Source organism: Neolamprologus multifasciatus, chromosome 5 (genome assembly GCF_963576455.1).
Source record: "Neolamprologus multifasciatus chromosome 5, fNeoMul1.2, whole genome shotgun sequence".
In the NCBI taxonomy this organism is placed as follows: Eukaryota; Metazoa; Chordata; class Actinopteri; order Cichliformes; family Cichlidae; genus Neolamprologus; species Neolamprologus multifasciatus.
This window is the reverse complement of record NC_140443.1, coordinates 25273967-25294076: the sequence shown is the minus strand read 5'-3', so window position 1 is coordinate 25294076 and position 20110 is coordinate 25273967. Positions and strand designations below refer to the sequence as shown.

General features: G+C 40.0%; 1 protein-coding gene across 1 annotated transcript in view; it reads left to right on the top strand.

Moving 5' to 3' along the window:
- Positions 1 to 20110, top strand: part of LOC146518834 (vitamin D3 receptor B) — a 33336-nt gene that overhangs the window by 2947 nt on the left and 10279 nt on the right. The window contains exons 3-7 of the mRNA XM_085160363.1: positions 11466 to 11613; positions 13915 to 14045; positions 15510 to 15706; positions 15930 to 16029; positions 16713 to 16893. Of these exons, the coding sequence (XP_085016489.1) occupies positions 11468 to 11613; positions 13915 to 14045; positions 15510 to 15706; positions 15930 to 16029; positions 16713 to 16893 (755 nt within the window). The 5' untranslated portion in view covers positions 11466 to 11467. The remainder of the gene's footprint in view (positions 1 to 11465; positions 11614 to 13914; positions 14046 to 15509; positions 15707 to 15929; positions 16030 to 16712; positions 16894 to 20110) is intronic.

Below are 20110 nucleotides of genomic sequence, written 5' to 3'. Positions count from 1 at the left end.
TGACATGTCGGCTAAGTGTTTTTGCATCCACCTCACCCACATGTCTGTAGTGTGTCCGGTTCTGTCCAGTTGGATTTTCTACGTGTGTGACTCCGTGTGCTAGAGAATGTGCATTTTTCTGTCAAATTCAACATAGACATAAACAAGACTTTTGGTGTGTGTTTGAGTGGGCCTCTCCTTGCCTCGTCTCTTTCCCCTCCAGAGTCCAGCAAGGGGCCCAGCATAAGGGGGGCAGCCTGCCGTCACTGCAGCTCTCTCTCACTCTCTCTCTCTCGCTCTCTCTCTCTCTCTCTCTCTCTCTCTCTCTCTCTCTCTCCCGTTGCTGGCCAGCAGAGGGGCCTGGGTGTTGGGGGAGCGTGAGGTGGGGAGGGGGTTGCAGAGACCATAGGGCTGGACACGGGACATGGGACCCCCCACCCTTTCCAACCCCAGTTTAGCCCATCCTGTGTGGGGCACAGGTCACCTTGTCATGTGCTATTACTGCGGCTGTAACATGCTCCCTGCGATTGTAGGAAAAGAGCATGAGATAGTCCCATGGAGGCTGCAGGAGGAAGAATGAGAGAGAGGCAAAGTGAAGAGACAGGACTGGACTAGTCTGCTCAGCCGGTTGTTTAGCTGCATTACAGACTCTGGTTGTCTGCTTTGTTGTTGTTGTTAGGTCTACGTTGTCCTTTTTTTTTTTTGGAAGGGGGGGTGTTCTATTGTTTTCTCTACACAGTTTCCTCCATTTATTTATTCATTATTTTTCCTAACTTAAAAGTTATATATATATTATATATAAGCCAGTCATATCTCAATTGAACATTTTCCCCTCACTAATCCCAGATTGTGTTATTTTCAGACCCACCTTCCTTGTTCCTTCAGTTTCCTTTTTCGTCCCCCCCCCCCCCCCCCAAAAAAAAATGGTATTGTTGGCTTTACTCTATATACCTTTCTAAGCATGAGTCACAAGGCTGTGTATTTCCATTGTAGAACAGTCCTCTGTAGCCAGGGTCATTCCAGATCCAGTTTGTTTGATGTGTTAAGTACTCGTAGTGACCCAGCCTGAAGTATGCAGTAAAACCCATTGCCTATATTTTTCCTTTTTCTCTCTAACTCCCTCAAAAACTCATCTTTGTTCCCCAACCTCCCCCTCCATCGGTTTCTCTTTAACTGTCTGTTTTTTTTTCCCTTTAAGAAAAACTTTTGGCAGAAGAGAACAATTTCAGATTCATTTGTGGGATTGCGTCATGTGATGTAGATGGAGCATGCACATTGGACTGTGGTGCAGGTCCTCCTTCTCTAGTTTACACCCTCACCATAGCAATCTCTCCCTTTCTTCCAGTACTGTTGTAGGTCTGGATGTGATTCTGACTCTGACTCTTATGTGTTGGGATGTGGTCTGTAAGTTCATTGCTGACATTCTTGGGACGTGATGCCAGAGATTTTTATTTCCCGCTTTCCCCTCTCTCTTCTGTATATCTGGGTGCACTTAAAATGATCCCTTCTTGAAAATGCTGTCTGGGTCCTCCCTGTTACTCGCTTTGTTATATCCTGCCCTGTCCTCAAGCATGGTTCATTTCAGCATCCAGGCTCTAATGGCACCACTTAATTAGGTTTGTTAGATGGTGGGCATGGGTTGAGGGTGTGTTTTATAATCACTTGATATTGACAGAGATGAAAGTTAATCTAACATCTGGGCTGTGTTCCAAATCTTTTTCACAGCTGAAGTCTTATTTATTTTTCTTCTGTAAGTAACAAGGGCACCTGACAATGAAAACCAATGACCACTTTCCTGTTTGGTAATCACATACTTGTGATGCAGCTGGAAATTCAATGGCAAGAAGAACAGAGGGAAATAAGTTATCTTATGAGTGATTTTGGACTCTTGCCATGGTTCACATTGGCACTTATCCCTGTATGAATATTTCACAGCAGCTCCCTGTATATCCAGTAAGTGTAGCAGAAATATACTGTTACAGATACCTAGAATCACACAGGGGTACACAAAGTGGTGCATTACTATATTAATAATCCTTCATGTTTATTGTGTTACTGCATGTCATATACTAGCTCTTAAGATGTCTGCTCTCTGTGTTCCTCAAATTAACACCATCTGTATTCAAGACATCATTTTTGCATTGATTGACATCAAATGTCAACCTGTTAGAAGGTGCGGTTATAGAGGTGATCATTTGGGACACAAGGATGTGTGTGGTGCAAACACTTTGCACTAATAAATGTGATGTGGTTGTTGCCATTTTCTGAAGAAATTATGCAGACTTTGGTGGGATATTCCTCCAAGTCCTCAGAGTTAAAATCCTGCCAGGTGTTCATTAATTAGCATTTAATTAAATGTTTTTTCATTTGTTAAGGCAAATAAGGATAATCTGTTTTATTGCAAGATGTGATTAATTTTTTAAAATTAATTTATTTTATTTTTTTCAGGCACATTGATGCTAATTCAGACCAGACCACTCACAGTTCTAGACCATTTATCTTAAGAATTGATGAGCTGCTCAATTGCGAAGCATTAAGCATTTTGCAGACAGTGCTGGTCTAACCTGGGACCAGTTATAGCATCAGTCTCTGGATTACGGCTGTTCGATATAACGATATATATCGGATGACGATATAAAAACGTCTATGGTTTCATTTTACGCTATCGTTTGTTTCCTGGCGTCGCAAAATAAACTGTTTACGGCAATATTTTTTTCATTGTTTTGATGGTCACTGTAGTGGCTATATTAATTTCTTAAAGTTCTCTCTTTCTCTTATATTTAATATAACCACACTACGGACGGACAAGCGCCTGTTTTTATGGGTTGTCGTTAGCAACAACGATGGTAAAACCATCGCATGTCCGCTTGTTTATTTTCCACATAAACCTTTCACAATAAAGATCAAGATCCTGTTGAGAATTTTCAAAATAAACGGAATCACGTGAAAAAGTATGCAGAGTATTGACGGATGAGAAGCAAAAAAAAGAGCCGTCAGGTGCTAAAAAATAAACCTTAGACTCAAACGTTAGAACAGGCTTTTCCCCGCAGCACGCCGTGTAATAAATACTCACAAAGAAAACGGCGGCCGTTACAACCCATGTCTAAAAATGTATAGTTTCATGCATCGGTTAAAACACTTGACTCCAGGTACGAGACGCCCAGCTGGAAACACTTCACCTACCCGAGATTCACAGAATTTACAGAAAATATTACATTTTTTGTGATTTATATTGTTATCGGATGATAGATGTTTTATATCGGGATATGAGATTTTGGTGATATCGCACAGCCCTACTCTGGATTATGAGAAACATGCGTGTCATTTCAGCCATAATGTGAATAAATCAAAGGAGGAAAAGATGAGTCATTGCTCCACTGCATGTTAAGTAGCACTTGTTCTCCCTCAGCTGGTCTTTTGGGTTAAAAGACGGGGAACCTCCCTAGCCTCTCATCCAAAATTGGGGTAATGTCTTTATTTTGCAGCTTTCACCACCCAGTTAAAATGACATGCTAGAGTCAGTTTGTGGTACTGTGCATAATTACTGCGGCCCTCTTCTCTTGCTCATCCTCCACTGCCACTGTATGTCTGACCTCCGAGCTCCAGTCTTTCAGTACATTTTGCTTTTGCCTTTTTTTGTAATTTCATTTCATTTCAAGCAATTATTTCTAAAATGAGAGTTATTCAGAGAACAGTGCCAACGGTGCAAAAGAAGCTGCTTATACGCTTTATAATCAATTTGTTTCTCAATTTCTATCTCTGTATTAAGAAATTGATTAAAAGTTTTTGTTTTTCATATTTTGAATATTTTTGGCTGTTGGATTGTTAGCAAAGATTTGAGGCCCTTGGGATATATATTTTTATGAATTTCTAGGAGGTTTAATGATGAAGCAACATATAGTCAGATATACCAGTTAATAGCTGCCCTAGTTATCCCTAACCGATCAGTAGAGAAACTTAGTCATTAGTGTGTGTGTATGCATACAACAACAGATAATAGCCAAATGAGCTCATTGATTTTAAAATGAGAGTGAAGCAGGACCAGCAGAAATAAATCATACTCTAAATGTGATTCCAACACAAATAGCAAATTGCTTTTTCCCCCCTGATCCTTCTCAAGATGAGGGCCTGTCAAAGATGAGACATGTATTTATATTTAGCCAGTAGTTGAAGTGGCTTATGACTGTGTGTATTTTTAGTCAGCCTTTTAAATGACAAAAACAGGCTGTTTGTGTTGATCGCCATCTTTGGGACAGTGCTGTGTGCCCGCTCCTCATAGTATTTATTTCTTCCTCATTTCCAAAACAGCAAGCAGGGTACAGTGAGCCATTGTGAGACACAGAGTCACATTGACAAAGAGGTCACCCCTCCTCTACTTGCTGTATATGTCTTTATCTCTTATTGCTCCAATACCCCCACATCTCCTTTCACTCTCTGGCCTGCTTCTCGTCTGCATCCTTCTTGTCCTACGAAACTCACTGCTCGCTTCTGTGGGATGGCATTTCGTCTTTATGAGTGCAAACAGCCATGATCCTTGTAGTTAGGTGTAACTGAGACATAAAGAAAGGGAAAAGATTTGCATCCTGTGATGTTCCCAACACCAAGATTAAACGAAGATTATGGAATCCAGCGGAAATTGTGCAACAACAAAACCGTTTGATGTTACACTGTTAAACCCATATTTTTGTACTTATGACTAAGTAGTGGTTTAGCAAAGGGCAAAGCTATGAATTTGTGCATGTACACTGCAACTATTGCTTTGGAGACAGACCACATTCAATAAACAACCCAGGCAGCATAAGAGATTCAAAGTATTTTAAATAAACCAGTGGAGGTGTCTAGATGAGCATGTCAGACTATAGTTTTCTTTTTCTTTTAGCTGAGGTAAACTTATCCCTGTTTGTGCTAGTCATACGGCTGAGATGGGTGACCTTAATTGCCATCAGTACCACATAATTTCACACAGAATATGTACAGCCTTCTGTGTCATTTACTGACTGTCCTTGTTTTACCTCTTCATGTTCTTTTTATATTTAGAGCTTTTGCCACAAATATACAATACATTTCAAATTCATAGTAACTCCCTCTTTCTCAAGCCCTGCTTCATTTGATTTGCCAAGATGGCAGTCCTGATGCAAATCATAACATGAAATTATGTTGTCTTGTGCTTATTCAATGCACAATTGCTTAGCATGTTCTTTAAAAGGGAGCATATTTGTAAGCAAACTTGTAGGAAGATAAAAGCAGCCTTAAAATTAAGATAAAATTAATCTCTTTTTCCCCTTAACATTTCTTCTTCTTTTCTGCCCTGGAAATTAAAAGAAAAGGATGAACATCAACTGCACCAGATCAAAAAAGAATAAAAAATGGCTTCTTTAAGATGGTAAACTGTGAAGGAGGATGTAGCCAGCATGACATCACCCACTGGTTTGTGGACTCTAATGTTGAAGCCTAAGGCTGAGCACTGTGGCTCTTGCCTTGTGTTTTGAAACCAGACATCACAAGCAAGGGGATGATGTTGGGGTTTTTTGTTGTTGTTGTTTGTTACATTTTTTTGTCTTTTTCAGGCTAAATAGGACCATAATTTATAAAATGAAAAACAGCTTGTGTTCAGTAAAATTTGAAACAAATGATTATAACTATACACTCATTAGTATCGTAAATCAAATGAGCATTTGGGTAATTTTTCTCAGATCTCTATTCAGTTGGCACTTTTGAAATGGCTTCATTGGCTGTGTCCATCGTTTATTCAATTCAATTCAATTCAATCTTTATTGGCAGACTTCATGTCCATAAAAATATGTTTATATACAGTAGGATAGTTTTTTTCCTTCTTCCTGCTAAGATAACAGCAGAGGCAACATGGTGATGTTTTTGAATAACTCGTGCAGCCATGTCATGGTTGATTAGATGCACCTTGTATGGAAAAAAAGGTAAAAGCATTGCTAGACCGCCCGCGTCTTCAAAAGCACACTCTGCTTTGTGCATAATAACAGTGAAACAAGTAACACATTGACTTTCAGTTTATTCTAGTTCTTATCAACCCTTCGTCTATTGCAAGATATTCCCACCTAGTAACAAAAACAAGTATGCTAGAAAACACGAAGTTAAAATATAAGAATTTGAAAAATCTGACTTGGTTCTTTTGCAGTGCAAACTGGGCCTTGAATCCATGGTCAACTGCACACCTGTAAAGTTGTGTATCTGCACCTTTCAAGGCTGTGATAATATTGCTTTGAAAAAAAAATTGTCCTCCAGAAGATGGACCTTGAGGTGATCATTTTGCCATGATGACAAACAGACTTATTCTGAAGGGGAAAACAATACCATCTACGCCGTTGCAGCATGTAATTGAAAACCTACATCACCTACACTGCAAGGTGAATGGTCAGATAAACTTTTAAACTTTACTGTTTAACACTTGAGAGTTTTAGTGTGAACATATCAGAAATGCTTGGTGTAATGACTGTTTGGTAGGAACAGCTTCGATTACTCAGGCATTTGTCAGTAGCAGCAGCTACACAAAAAAAGTCAGTATATTACATATGTAATTTTGGAAATTGTTTTTTAGGGTATGAAGTCTGATAGCATTAATAGTTTTTCTCATATGTTATGGGAAAATGATTTAATATACTTTAATATAATTTAATTGAGGTAATTGAGGGCCCATTAAAGTAATAAGGCTAGTACATACATGATACTCTGCACCAGGGCCCATTAAAGTCATCTAAAAGTAACCTGGAGATTTTTTTTGTTGTTGTTGTCAACTACACACAACTTTAACACCAAGATTTTTTTTGGGTTACTGCAGCCCAATGACGGTTTGGACTAATGCAGTGTCTTTATATTCTTTAATTATGAGGCGAATGTGATATTTGGACTGTTGCTGAAAATAACTTGAAACCATCTTGCAGTGGTTCAAATGATTTTCCTTCATAAACTTGAATCAGCTAGTGCAGATGCTCACTTATTTGCTGTTCAGAAAAGCATTTATTCTAATAACGCTACAATAAGATCATATCAGGAGATTTAAGTAATTCAGAAATTTATACGGTCTAATCTAGAAAACCACACATCGATCCTGCAGCTGTGAGATGACCTGCTTAATGAAGAAGAAAGAAATCTGCAGTGTCTGAAAGTGCATTTTAAGAGTTGTGTGCAATTTAGCAATAATGGGACAGAGGAGGAGGAGGAGGAGCTGAGCTCCTGCACAGCTCTCAGCTCCACTGAGCTGCTGCCTGGTTTAACCCTACCTTTGAGTTAAATTACCATAGATAGGGAAAGTTTCTTACTTTGCTTAACAATGTGGTTTGACTGATTGATACACCGACAGCCATACAGATATTTATATCAGAACATGTGGGTCGTGTCCAGTATTATCAGTCATGACCAGTGACCGGCCGGTCAGTCTCATGTATGACCAATTATCGGCTGGTCAGTTTCGTGTGCAAATGCATTAACAGCCAAACAATGTGTCGTTATCCTGGAAGTTCTTCACTGTGACTGTAGGTACTGTAAGTTTGCCAAAGTAAATCACACGGGGGCCACCACAAAAAATGTGCATAACAAGAGATCTAATCAGAATCTTTAATTACCTTCATCCAGTTTAACATGGACATTTTAACAAAGCCAACAAAGGGGACAGTGGCTAGCTCTCCAGACCTCTGAGCCAACCACAAGTCGGCAGCCTCAGTATGAGCAAAGAATCAAAGCAGTTTCAAGGACCAATGACACGTGTTCTGTTAAATTTATAAACACCCTGGAAAATTATGTAAGCACCTGACATTTGTTTTTTGTTATTGTTATTATGAAAATAATATTTTGCGTTGAGGCAAAGAAGAAAATCTGAGTCAGCAAAAATCGGTATCAGCAGTTTATAACTCGAAGGAAAAAAAAATCACTTAAGAAAACTGAAATCACTTTCTCTTTTGTAGACATATTTTTTTCTTTATTACAGATCTTGTGACAAGTTATATTTTATTGGCTTGAAATCTATCACAGGTTCTCCAGTAGTCATTTGAGAGTTGCTCCAAAATCAAGTCAGTCTCTGTAGACTACCATCATAAAATGAAAAAAGACAAAAACAGTGTGATAACAAGCTGCTAGGGAATCTGTTTTAGATAGCTGATTTCCACCGTCATAACGACTGTAGTGTGGTCATTTGACTAATAAGTGTCCCGACACAGGCAACGTTCTTCCCTTCTCTAGATAAAGTTGCTGAACTGTACCTCACAACCATGTTTGCGCTGTTGCTACCTTTTGGAGCATTAATAAAGGACTTAGGTACCACATTTTATGTCTTGCTGTGTATACATATAATGTAGGACAAGCACATTCTAGCCTTTGTATTATTCTTCTACTTGGGACTAGAAGAATGAAGTATGGCTGTGCATTTCACCTGTTCAGTTTGTGGGTACAACTTGCTAAATGAGTTAGCACTTCATTCTGATGTTTAAATATTGTAATTTCTGGAACTCAAAATTATTGAGGAAACCAAAAGGTTAACTTTAACCATTTTTTGTGAAAGGCTGTAATGTCATTGTACAGAGTTATATCTTGTAATGTACATAATGTCTTCTTTTACCCTTTGCCTCAACTCTGTAAGCAAATCAGTGTTATACTTTATACCACTGTAACACACAGTGTAGTATACTATTTAGCATGATTACCACAGCGACAGATTTGATTGATGGCAAGCGGCATACACACAATATGTATATCATTCAAGAGTGAGATGTTCAGTAGAAGCCCGAAGCTACAAAACATGCCGCCTGGCTTTGCATGCCCAATACTGGAATGACTACAGATCTGGTCTAATAACCTGATGCATTATTTAGAGCTCTCTCAATTCTACTGTGCATTTAGTGTAATGGCCTGTCAAGCCTGAATGCAATCACAGAAGGCTGACTTCAGTGATCATTTGATGATCTAGTGAAGCAAATGGGCATTTTGGTTCACAGTGAGTAATGAGTGTGAATGTGTACTGGGAGTAGTTTTCCTGTGTTTAGTAGAACTTGTTTTATGTTTTGTGTGTGTTTTCTTTTTTTCTGTAAAGGTCTTTTCTCATTTATACCAGTCATAATTGCGTAATATTACATGACAGCACTCACAGCTTTGTGGTTCTTATACTAAACCCGTGAAAAGGATTATTATAAATTTTAATCAGCCATAGCATTGCTTTTTTCTGCTGAATCATGGAGTATTCTTGGTTTTGTTGTGTGATGGTAAACACTCTCCAGCTTTCACACAAAACTACTCCATTTTAGTCTAGATATAACTATTTTTCTTATGTAGGAAGAAAAATGCACCACGAGACCACCCCCCCCCCCCCCCAACCCCCCCAGGGACATTGCATTGCCTGGATGTGATTTCTTTGTTTAGGAGTTAGTCCTTCCATCTACTGGCACTGCAAAACTATCAGAGGATAGAACTTTTATAACACATACCTGTGAGAATTTTAGGGGCAAAGATTGCAACTACATAAGGTTAACCCAGGTGGTATACGCATCTGTGGGTTTGTTTGGTTTGCTTTGGAAACAGCCTCTTCAAATGTGTTTTGGGTCATTCTGGTGTTTGCAAACAAAATCCAGAATCCTGGCCAGCATAGGTAATGCTCTATATTTTGGATACATGGAGCCCCAGTGCTTGAAATGTAAAACCTATGTTCATTTATATTTTCATCAAGCATAGCCATGTAATGGTAACCTGGGGGCACTGTCACATAGACATGAAATTTGTTAATGTTTGGTCATATGATTGATGATTAGCGCAGCTTTATAGCAGTCTCTGAAGGACCTTTGAGACAACTTGTGTACTTTGCACTCAGAAAGAAAGGGATGTGAGAAAGGGGAGGTGGGAAAAGAAACACAAGCTATGCACTGAGACGACAGAGAACAACAAGAGTTTAGGCACACCCTGCCTAGTCTGTCACTATAGACTAGTTGGAATAACAAAACAGGGTCCCCACAGTATTCGTAGGAGCTTTTTCACAGCCAGTGTTGTGTGATGGTAAACACTCTCCAGCTTTCACACAAAACTACTCCATTTTAGTCTAGATATAACTATTTTTCTTATGTAGGATGCGAAACATTGCTCAGTTTTCTTTATATCACCTCGCTGGGGCTCACTGTTTCAGAAGCGAGGCTGAAAAGTCTGAAAAGTTGTCTGTTGTCTGCCTGTGGTCTGTTTATCAGACGTTTGTGTGACCATGTGCTGAATTGGCTAAACAAATATTTGCAGACAAGTCTTACTGTACCATAGCACATATTCCTGGTTAAGGCATGTGGTCTCTGTTGAAGCTACTGTAGACACTTGATGCGTGCAAAGAACAAGGGCAATGACTAGACCTTTTGTTGTAATGAAGACTAAACGTCCTTAATGAAATTGGACCAGGAGGACCTTAATTTAACAAAACACCATTAATATTCACAGTTGAACTAACAGAAAAGCAACAAAAGTCGCTGAGACTTTTGGGCTGAATATTGTTTCTTAATTACCTGTGAATGATGAAGAACTCCGTCAAACTTTTTTATTATTCAGGTATGTCAGTGGCTGTTTTTCTTTTCTTTAGGGGTTTTTTTTTTTTGAGGAAGAGGGTTACTGGTTTACTTACCCTCCCTTTCCTCACATACTTCAATCATTTTATCTCACTTTCATTGTAGAGTGCAAGCAAAGAAAGAAGCTTTGTGAAAAAGACAGTCATCGCTTGTTCATGAGGATGCTAGCCTTGTGGTGACATGTAGTTTTTTCTTCTCCTCAGACTCAAATTACCGAGACTGACTTCAACATTTTGAAGTTTAACAAGTTTTTTTTCTTGTTTTTTGTTGTTATTTTCAATTCATATGTCTTCATTTTTTCCCCGTGGACAAAAAAAAATAGAAGTTTAAATTAAAAAAAAAAAAAAGTGTTTCACTTTTTACAGTCAAATAATTGAGAGACAATTAAAAATCTGACAGTGGAACTTTATTTTTATTATCTGTGTTCTCAAATATGTAGTGTTGTGCGTCAGTGTAAAAAATTAAAACTAAATTAAATTATTAAGTAATATAAAGTTTATCTATGTAGGATGCACACAAATGATGGAATTTAAAGCCATGCAGAAATTACAAGTTGAAAGCAATGCAAGAATTAAAGAATAAAAGTGCACAAAATGTAAAAGCAGATTCTGTATCTGAAATTCAACAGTCCCTTTAAACTGCTACATCTTTAGCTGACTTTTGAAGAAATTCACTCATTGGGCAGATCTTACAGATCCAGGTAGAGAATTCAACAGATCAGGTGCCTCAGCCTGAATAGCTGCACCACCCCGGGTCCTTAGCTGATTGTTGGGCAAGCGGGTCAATTTTTCTTTTCTTTTCTTTTCTTTTCTTTTCTTTTTTTCTTTTTCTTGTGTGTGTGTGTTAATTGTTGCATACAGTTTCTACAGTGTTGTTTACTGTGTCTTTTTGTTTCCCCTCTTCCTCCTTTGACTTCATCTCTCTTTTTAGTGATGGAGCCCACGGTTGTGAGTACGTCCACTGTGGCCCCTGATGAGTTCGATAGGAATGTGCCACGAATCTGTGGTGTTTGTGGCGACAAAGCCACTGGCTTCCACTTCAACGCCATGACCTGTGAGGGCTGCAAGGGCTTCTTCAGGTATAAAAATTGATGGTTTTAATTCTCGCCTGTGCAGACATAACGTTTGTGTGGCCAGCAGGAAAAAAAAAAGAAGAAGCTCAAAATGATTGGAAAATATTGCATGTTGACCAAGTTACTGACACATGTACACACTGACATACAGTCACAAGTTGCATATATAATGGCTACTTACATGCTTATATTATGATATATATGTATTATGATATAAAGTATAGTCGCTGCCCACAGCTTCTCACACACACACACCAGCTGACAGCATTCGTGTTCACACTAATGCTCGGCAGCAGGCCGAGAATACAAACGAGCCCATTCCTGTATTTAATGTCTTGGCTGCTCCTTGCTCATTGATACAGACATGAGTTTCCAATTTATCCAAAGACGAAACTGGAGCAAGTCATGATTTTGTGTCGGGTGTGTTTGTGTGTGTGTTTGATGTGTCCGTGCAGTTCCGCCTGTTTCTCTCAGCAGTGTTGATATATATATAACGGGAGGTTGGGGGGGGGGGAGACGGATGTTTAATAATCTCCTTCCTCGGCTCGCTGATGGCCCTTGTTTGAACTTTCACGAAGCACGTGTTTTTGCTCACATCTGTGTATACATTTTCATACATAAATGTCCATTACTGAGTAAATCATTGTGCCTTGCATCACCGTTTGGCAGGACAAATTTTTGACCCGTAGATTGCCTTTGACTTACTTTTAGACAGTCTCAGACTTGAAGGTCAAAAATATTTATCTGGGTCTGATGGCCTAGATAAAGTATGTTGAGTAAGCAATAGTCAGTTTATATATATAGTGCTAACTGTTGATTTTCTAAGAAGTCAGTAATAAGAAGCACGTGAGGCTACCACATGGAGGAGGTCGATGACGGTGTGTAACTAGACACAGTATATACAGAACTTTTACATTAATTCAGAAATAAAATATAAAATGTTTAATATAAAATCTAAAATTTCTTGCACTCATTTATACACTAAATGGCCATTTTATTAGGCATGCCTATAAAGTCTAATGCAGTCAAGTGCAACAACTCTGCCATCCAGAGGTTATATTAGATTTTCTCAACAGGGTCATAAAAATTGTAAGGATTCTTTTTCTTAAATGGCCTGTACAGTAGCATTACAGCTGATAATAACTAATAATGAGAAAGAGTATGGATTTGTGAAGCCTTGGAGAAAAAAGATGAACAGAAATACTAACTGCAGTTAATTTCCATGTTAATGTCCCAAGAAGCTATTCATTTATTTATTTATTTATCTGCAGTTAAAGCAGAGATGCTTAAACAACGCAGTCAATATGTCTTAATAGGCAGATAGGAAGTATGTGGACTGAGGTGATTGCTCAAGAATAATCAATGTATCGAGACAGGCATTCGTTTTTTTCCCCATTTGATGTTTTGTTTGTTTGTTTGTTGTTAATTAATTGTTATGTTATTCTAAAAGCTTAATACTTCTTCTGTTATCAAGCTGAAGACTGATATTACCAGCACCCTTTGATTATAATCCGAGGAACCTTTCTCTCAGGGGAATGATAAGAAGTCAACAAAGATCTTTGAATTTGGGATTTTCCGAATCTTGCAGATTCTCACTTGACTGACAGGAAATCGTATTGCACGTGCCCCTTCTGCACTAAAGAGAAGCGGCACCTGTGACCCCTGTAGTGGTCATGGGTATATTCTGCCATGTATGTTTAATATTATGTTGTGAAAGAAACAGACCACCGATGCTGTTCTTAACAGTGTTGTAAATCATTTATTGTTTCAGTAGACCCAGCATCAGTGTTCTAACCTGGCAAAATGACAGATGTCAGTTTTTTCCCAACATCCAGTTACCACAACCTGTGCTGCTGTAATTTATTTATGAAGCTTCTTCATGTTGTTTTTGTTGGAGATGATTCTGCTGTCTTCTAGTGTTATTATTCAGGTCATTACATTTAATCAATATGCCCTTCCACCTTCTTCAATACAGCTGTTTTTAAATTGCACAAAGACGGTAACCTGTTTAGTCAGCATTTTTACTATTCGGTATCTTTTATTTATTTATGTAAAAGAGGGGGAAAAGTACAGAATTTCTTGATGTCTTGGAAATTCTCTCAAAATAATTTGTCAAAAGGTTTCCACATTGCCTTAGCAGTTGAATTCAGCCAAACACTTTTAAGGTTCTTCTTCTCTTTCTCTTTAAAAAAATAAAAATAAATAAATGTTGTATTAATTTAATTCTTTGATTTTTATTTTTGTGCGCTAACAGACTTCATTATGTTTGTATTTTAATATACTGTGTAATGTGTACAATATATTTAGGCGCAGTATGAAGCGCAAGGCCACCTTCACATGTCCCTTTAACGGCAGTTGCACCATCACCAAGGACAACAGGCGCCACTGCCAGGCATGCCGCCTCAAACGGTGTGTGGACATTGGCATGATGAAAGAGTGTAAGTATGACAGGTCACCCATTTGTCTTCAGTTACTGCCCCAACCCGCATATGTAGGTGGATTCAATTTGGGTTCAGATTGCAGTTCTAATAAACCAGGTTATTAATTATTGAAGTCAAATCATTTCTATTTAAATGGCACATAAAATAAAAAAAAACAACAAAAGTTTACCTAAAATGCGTACCAATTGAGGTATTAACATTTAAAAAAGATACATAGAAAACATAAAAGCCACAAAAAGAAACAAAATAATTAAGATTAAAAGAATAAATTACAATAATTATATAAATAAAACTTCTCTCAAAAAAAACAATCAGTTTTTTTCTTCTTTCTTGAAATAACTGCATAGCACATGGGCTTGGAAATGAAGCCACAAGCCTTTGTTCCCTGGATGCCGGATCTCACACCAATCCAGGATATAATGTTGGAATCCCGGACCGCCCAAGACCAACTTCCTACTTTGAAAAATGTACACATTGTGTACAGATTTGTGTGTTAGATACATTAAAGCATTCTTGTTTCTTTTTATTGAATTCACAGTAAAATGTACACATGTGGTGTTTGCTACCATGGGGGCTTGCTGTCCCGCTTGTAACCATTATGTAATGTTTGGTCTGAGGTCAAGTATCTCTGGGTCTTTGCTCCTTTAGTGTTTACATATTTCATTTGAACTAACAGTTCCTCCTCACATTGTGTACAGTAAGTATACTCCATGTGAAGTTTAAACACCTAATGTACCGTCTAGCCAAGGTTCTTCTTTCCACACACTGTTGTTTGTTTTTATAGTCTGTAAATAGCAGATACATGTTTTCTTCTCTTCTGCTAATATCCGGATATTGTCCAAGTCTCTCCCTGCCAACCAAATGTCCCACTCCCTCCTCCAATAAGAAAAAAAAAAGTTTCTTGTAGCGGCAACAACACTTCACTTTACTGCATGTGAACAGGAGCCAGTGTCATTGCTGTTGCTGTTAAAAGTGAAAAAACAAAACAAAACCAGCAGCATGTTGTTGAGAGCCAGTTCTCTCTCTGCCTCTCTTTCTGTTTCTGTGAGCTAATTCAGTGGCTAGAACAACAAGGAGCGGACAGAACAAAGACAATGCATTCAGTTGTTCAGTGCAGCAGGGGTCTCCATATGGACCCATCCCCGGCCTTTCTCTTCCTCCAGAGAACAACAGACACCCTTTACCCAGCACAACATTGACATAGCTGTCAACACAATGTAGCACACAAATCCAGACTGAAAAGCTTTAAAAGTGGTGTACCTTAGAACTTCTGTTACTATAACTTTTTATACATTTCTTCATTTTTCCCAGTTTTACCCCAGATATTTCCTATTCTTTCTTTGCATTAATATTGTCTTTGTATATGTGTTTGAGCTTAACTGTCATGCAAAGAATTTATTTGTGCACTTTTTTCTCTTTTGCTGACAATTCTCACACTTTCTCTCGATCTTCCCCATCCAGTCATTCTGACAGATGAGGAAGTGCAGAGGAAGAAGGACCTGATTCAGCGGAGGAAGGATGAGGAGGCACAGCGCGAAGCGGAGAAAGAGGCACGGCGACCCAGACTCACCGAAGAACAGAGTCAGATCATTGCCACGCTGGTGGAGGCTCACCATAAAACATATGACGACTCCTATTCTGACTTCGGCCGATTTAGGGTTTGTGTCTTCATCAAATTAACATCATCCAGTCAAAAAAGTTCACCTTATTTTACCATAATGGTTTTAAATTGATTATTGATTAAGGAATCCCTAACCCAGTTTACATAAAAGTTTGGATTATTTTACAGCAGAAAAATAGCGTACTTTTAGGTCAAATGCTTGTCTATATTTTAATTTTTACTGCGTGAAACCTTTACATGTGCCCTTTTCTCATGTCTAGCCCCCTGTGCGTGAGGGCCCAGTGACACGAAGCGCTAGCAGAGCTGCCTCGCTCCACTCCCTGTCTGATGCCTCCTCTGATTCTTTCAGTCACTCTCCAGGTAAAATTTACATTCTGTGAAGACTTCACTGGCAATCAAGTGAAAGCAGTGTCCTGCAGAAAAAGGCTACAATTATAAGATATTAAAGCAGAAATGACTAATAGCTTGCAGTCAGAAAACACCCTTTTTTCCCCTCTTTCTGGTAGACATGTTTTGGGAAAATTACTAAGAGTGAACACCTGACTTGGAAAAGGATTTCATTTTCCAGTTCAGTTATTTTCACGTTAACTTATATAATCTGCTTTACTGGGAATTCAGTGGAAATCGTGTGAATTACCTGCACTCCTCAGACACCTGGCTTCTCAGTTCATTACTGCATATGTCAGTAATGGTGTGAGCACAGCAAGGGTCACGTGCCTTAGCACCGGCACACAGCAGAGACGGATAGCTTAAAACAACCACAGCAAGCTCTGAAGCTTCCTATGTTCCCTGAGTTGCACTCAGAGGATATTCAGCGCTCTTCCTCTTAGCTTAAAGTCGTAAAGCTTCACCAACAAGCCCTCTCTGTTTTCACAACTGCCCTATCTCTGAGTGCATATTCACACTGAAATGGTGTGAAATTGTTGCATGCCATCATGTGACTACTTTACTCTTCTTGCTTCATGTTTGATCTCTTTCTCCTTTCCCCCCCCCCCCCCCCCCCCCCCCCCCCCCCCCTGCTCTCTGTGTTATGATCACTGCAGAGTCAGTTGACACCAAAATGACTTTCAACAACCTGCTGATGATGTACCAGGATCAGGGCAGCAGTCCTGACTCCAGTGAAGAAGAAGGCTCCAGCTTTTCTATGCTGCCCCACCTGGCTGACCTGGTCTCCTATAGTATTCAGAAGGTCATCGGCTTTGCCAAGATGATTCCCGGTTTCAGGTATATGCGTGCACTCTGACTGATGTTAGTCAAAAGAATCAAGAGTGTTTTCTGATTAATCTGACTCCAAGGCCTTTGGTGCAGCCAAAAAATGTTCTTAGTAATTATAAAACGATGTTAAAATGTCAAGAAAGGCTAATTAAATTAGAATAATTACTAAATAACATTACAATAATTGACATCTGACCAATTTTGTTTTTAGGTTGCTGATTTTTTTTTTTCATTTATTCATCTGTGTGTCTCTTGGCAGACAGTAAAGTCACTGACAGGAAGAAAAGAGATTTAAAAATGTTCTTGTTTTTTTTGAGCAGTTTGGTATCCTTCACATACCAAACTGTATGTGAAGCAGTTTGGTCACATACCAAACTGCTAGGTGTGCGTCCGTGTGTGTGGCTCTCATTAGAATAGTAAAGCATTTGCAGCTCTAGAAAAATCGAATCCTTTATTTGAGCCATTTGTATATATTAATGCTATTTCTTAAATTTGTAAACTCAGTAACATATTGTATTATTTAAATAGTTTAGTCTGTTACTGTCTTCGAGGAACTGTAACCCAGATAATTTCCTTAGGGATTAATATATTTTCTGATTCTGATTGCTTAAATGTGCTTTTGTGACCTCTCTTTATGCATTCTTTATTTGCTGGTCTCAGTGACACTTTACCTAAATTGGTGTTGAGGACTTTGTACTTGTTTTTTTTCTGCCTGATTTGTTGTTGTGGTATAGTGATGGCTTTGGGCCAAAGGCCATAGATTACACAGATTGCGTACTGTACTCTGTCTGCTTACTTGAGTAAACGAAATCCAGTTTCACAAAAACAATTTTAAAATAATTTTATTACAGTGGAAATGATTTTCTTATGACTGTGAGTGAAACCTCTTTGAGGAGTAGCAAGCACAGTATCGAGGACAAGCCTACATCCAAGCTTATCAGCAGTGTTGTGGCTAACGCGTTATTAAGTAACGCGTTACAGTAACTACGTTATTATTGTGGTAACGAGCACAGTAACTAGTTATTATGCCAAAATCAGGAACGCGTTAGTCGTTACTGGGATTTAGATACGGTCGTTACTCGTTACTTCGTGTGGTGGCTATCGCGGAGCTTCCACAGATTCTGTAACATTAGCAAGTGGTGGAGGCAGCAGGTGGATGAGGGAAAGGGGACGCAGAAGGAAAAGAGACCCGAGGCGGCCGCCGGTCCAAGTGTGAACTGAACTTCAGGTAAGAAGTTATGACCTGCAGTCTATCTGGGTCAGATATAAACCAAGTTTAGGTGGAGTTTATTTTCGTTATTCTGACTTTTTCCGTACTGCGTACTAGCTAGCATGACGGAGTTTCTATACAGCTGGGTGGGTGCTATGAAGTTAATGATGTTGAACTTTATTTTGTTCATAAGTTATTAGAGTTGCCAACCGTCCCGTCTGGTATTCAGAGAAAATATTACGCGTTTCTTATTGAGGTGAAAAGGAACAATTTGTCCCGTAATTCAGCTACAATGAAAAAGGCACAAAGCTGGAGTTATTCTGTGTCTTTGCTGCACAGCTGCCTCTTCTTCTTTCATTCCCCTCCCTCTCCTGTTTCTACTTCAATCATGAAAACTGATCAATGATCAGCTGATCGGCTTTTCTCTCTTGTTTGTTTATCGCCCACTTTGCGCCAGAAAGAGGAAACAAGCCGATGTCGCGCTAAACAACAGCAGCACGTTTAAGCTTGAGCAGCCGTTGTTAGAATTTATTTAATATTAATTTCTAGTATCAGCTGATGTTTGCTGGAGCCACAGCTGCAAAAAAGCTGCTGGTCATAATATCGGTTTGGTTATCTGGTGAGAGGGAAACATGAAGATGAAACCAGGAGATGTCCTTACTGAATCATCAGAGCTGAACAGGTGATGGAGAAACAGGTTTACCTTTTAGGTGACATGAATGAGTTGAAGGGAAGTTATGAACTGTTTCTGAGAGACAAATAACACCAGGATCCTTTTTAGGTAGCTGACAGCTGGTAACTGTGCAGGTCGGATCTAGCAAAGGTTTGCCAGGGGGGCCAAGTAGGGCATTAACAGGGAGAGGGGGGCACAAGGAAATACTTTTCTTTCTTATTCTCATTTAAAATGTCTGGCTTTTAAAAATTAATTATCTGAATCTTACAACAAACGATTGATAGATTGGTGCATATATACCATCAAAACAGTGAACATCACTGTCACAACAGCGTTTGTTTTCATTCAAAGGCTTTATGATTTTTCCTATAATGGCGGGCCGGGCAGGGGGGCTAGGAGGAGGAGTTGGCCGTCCGACTGGGGTCCGGAGTGTGGGGCCTCCCTGCTGCTGCGGAGTCGGGGCGGTCTGCTTCTCCCCACTGCAGGGAAAAGGGTAACACAACCTGGGTCTGGGTGCAGTTCCCCCCTCCAGGGGCAAGGGTACCTAGACCCGGTTCGTAGAGTACGCTTGGGGAGTGTGATTGTGTGTACAGCGTCTCTTTATGTCTGTCTCCACGTTGGTTGAGTGTGGAGTAAGTGCATATGAGAGCATGAGGGTGGGAATGGATGTTTGTATCTGTGTGTGCCTGTATGTCTGTGTCTGTATGTCAGGTTGGGTATCAGATGCCACCTCTCTGAGGACAGCTCAGGCCCTCCAAGGTTTGGAGGCCTATCTCCCCCCACCACTTCCCCTGCCGGGGGCGGACTCCCTCAGACGTCGGTGCGTTGGTGGTTCTTTGTGTCCGGGGGTGGGCGTCCGGGTACACACCGGCTCACTCCTTGGCGGCTGCTTATCGGGGCCTGGAGCCTGGGGCTCGCTTGGGCCACTTCGGAGGTGGGGTGCCCCCGGCCTCTCGGCCTGGGGCTCGGTCACTCAGGCACAGCTGGCTGCCGGCGGAGCTCACGGGCACGTCACTGCAGCCCCCCCTGGCTTCTGCTCCGTGGCTGCTGGGTGACCCCTCATCTGGGACTCTCCTCAGCTCTTTCTGGGACAGTGGCGCGGCTGCCCCTCTGTTGGTCTTCCTTGGTCTCTTGTGTTCTGGGGGCCTCTGGATGTCTGGGGTTTTGATCTCCTCCATACCTGCTTCATGCCCTGGAGGACGGGGCAGTGGCCCCCCACAGACCCTCTAGCAGATCATTACATGAGGGAACCTTTTAAGAAAACAAGCGCGTCCATGCTCACAGGTGTACACACGGGTGATCACACACACAAACTACACCCTTTTTGGCTCCTACCTCAATGC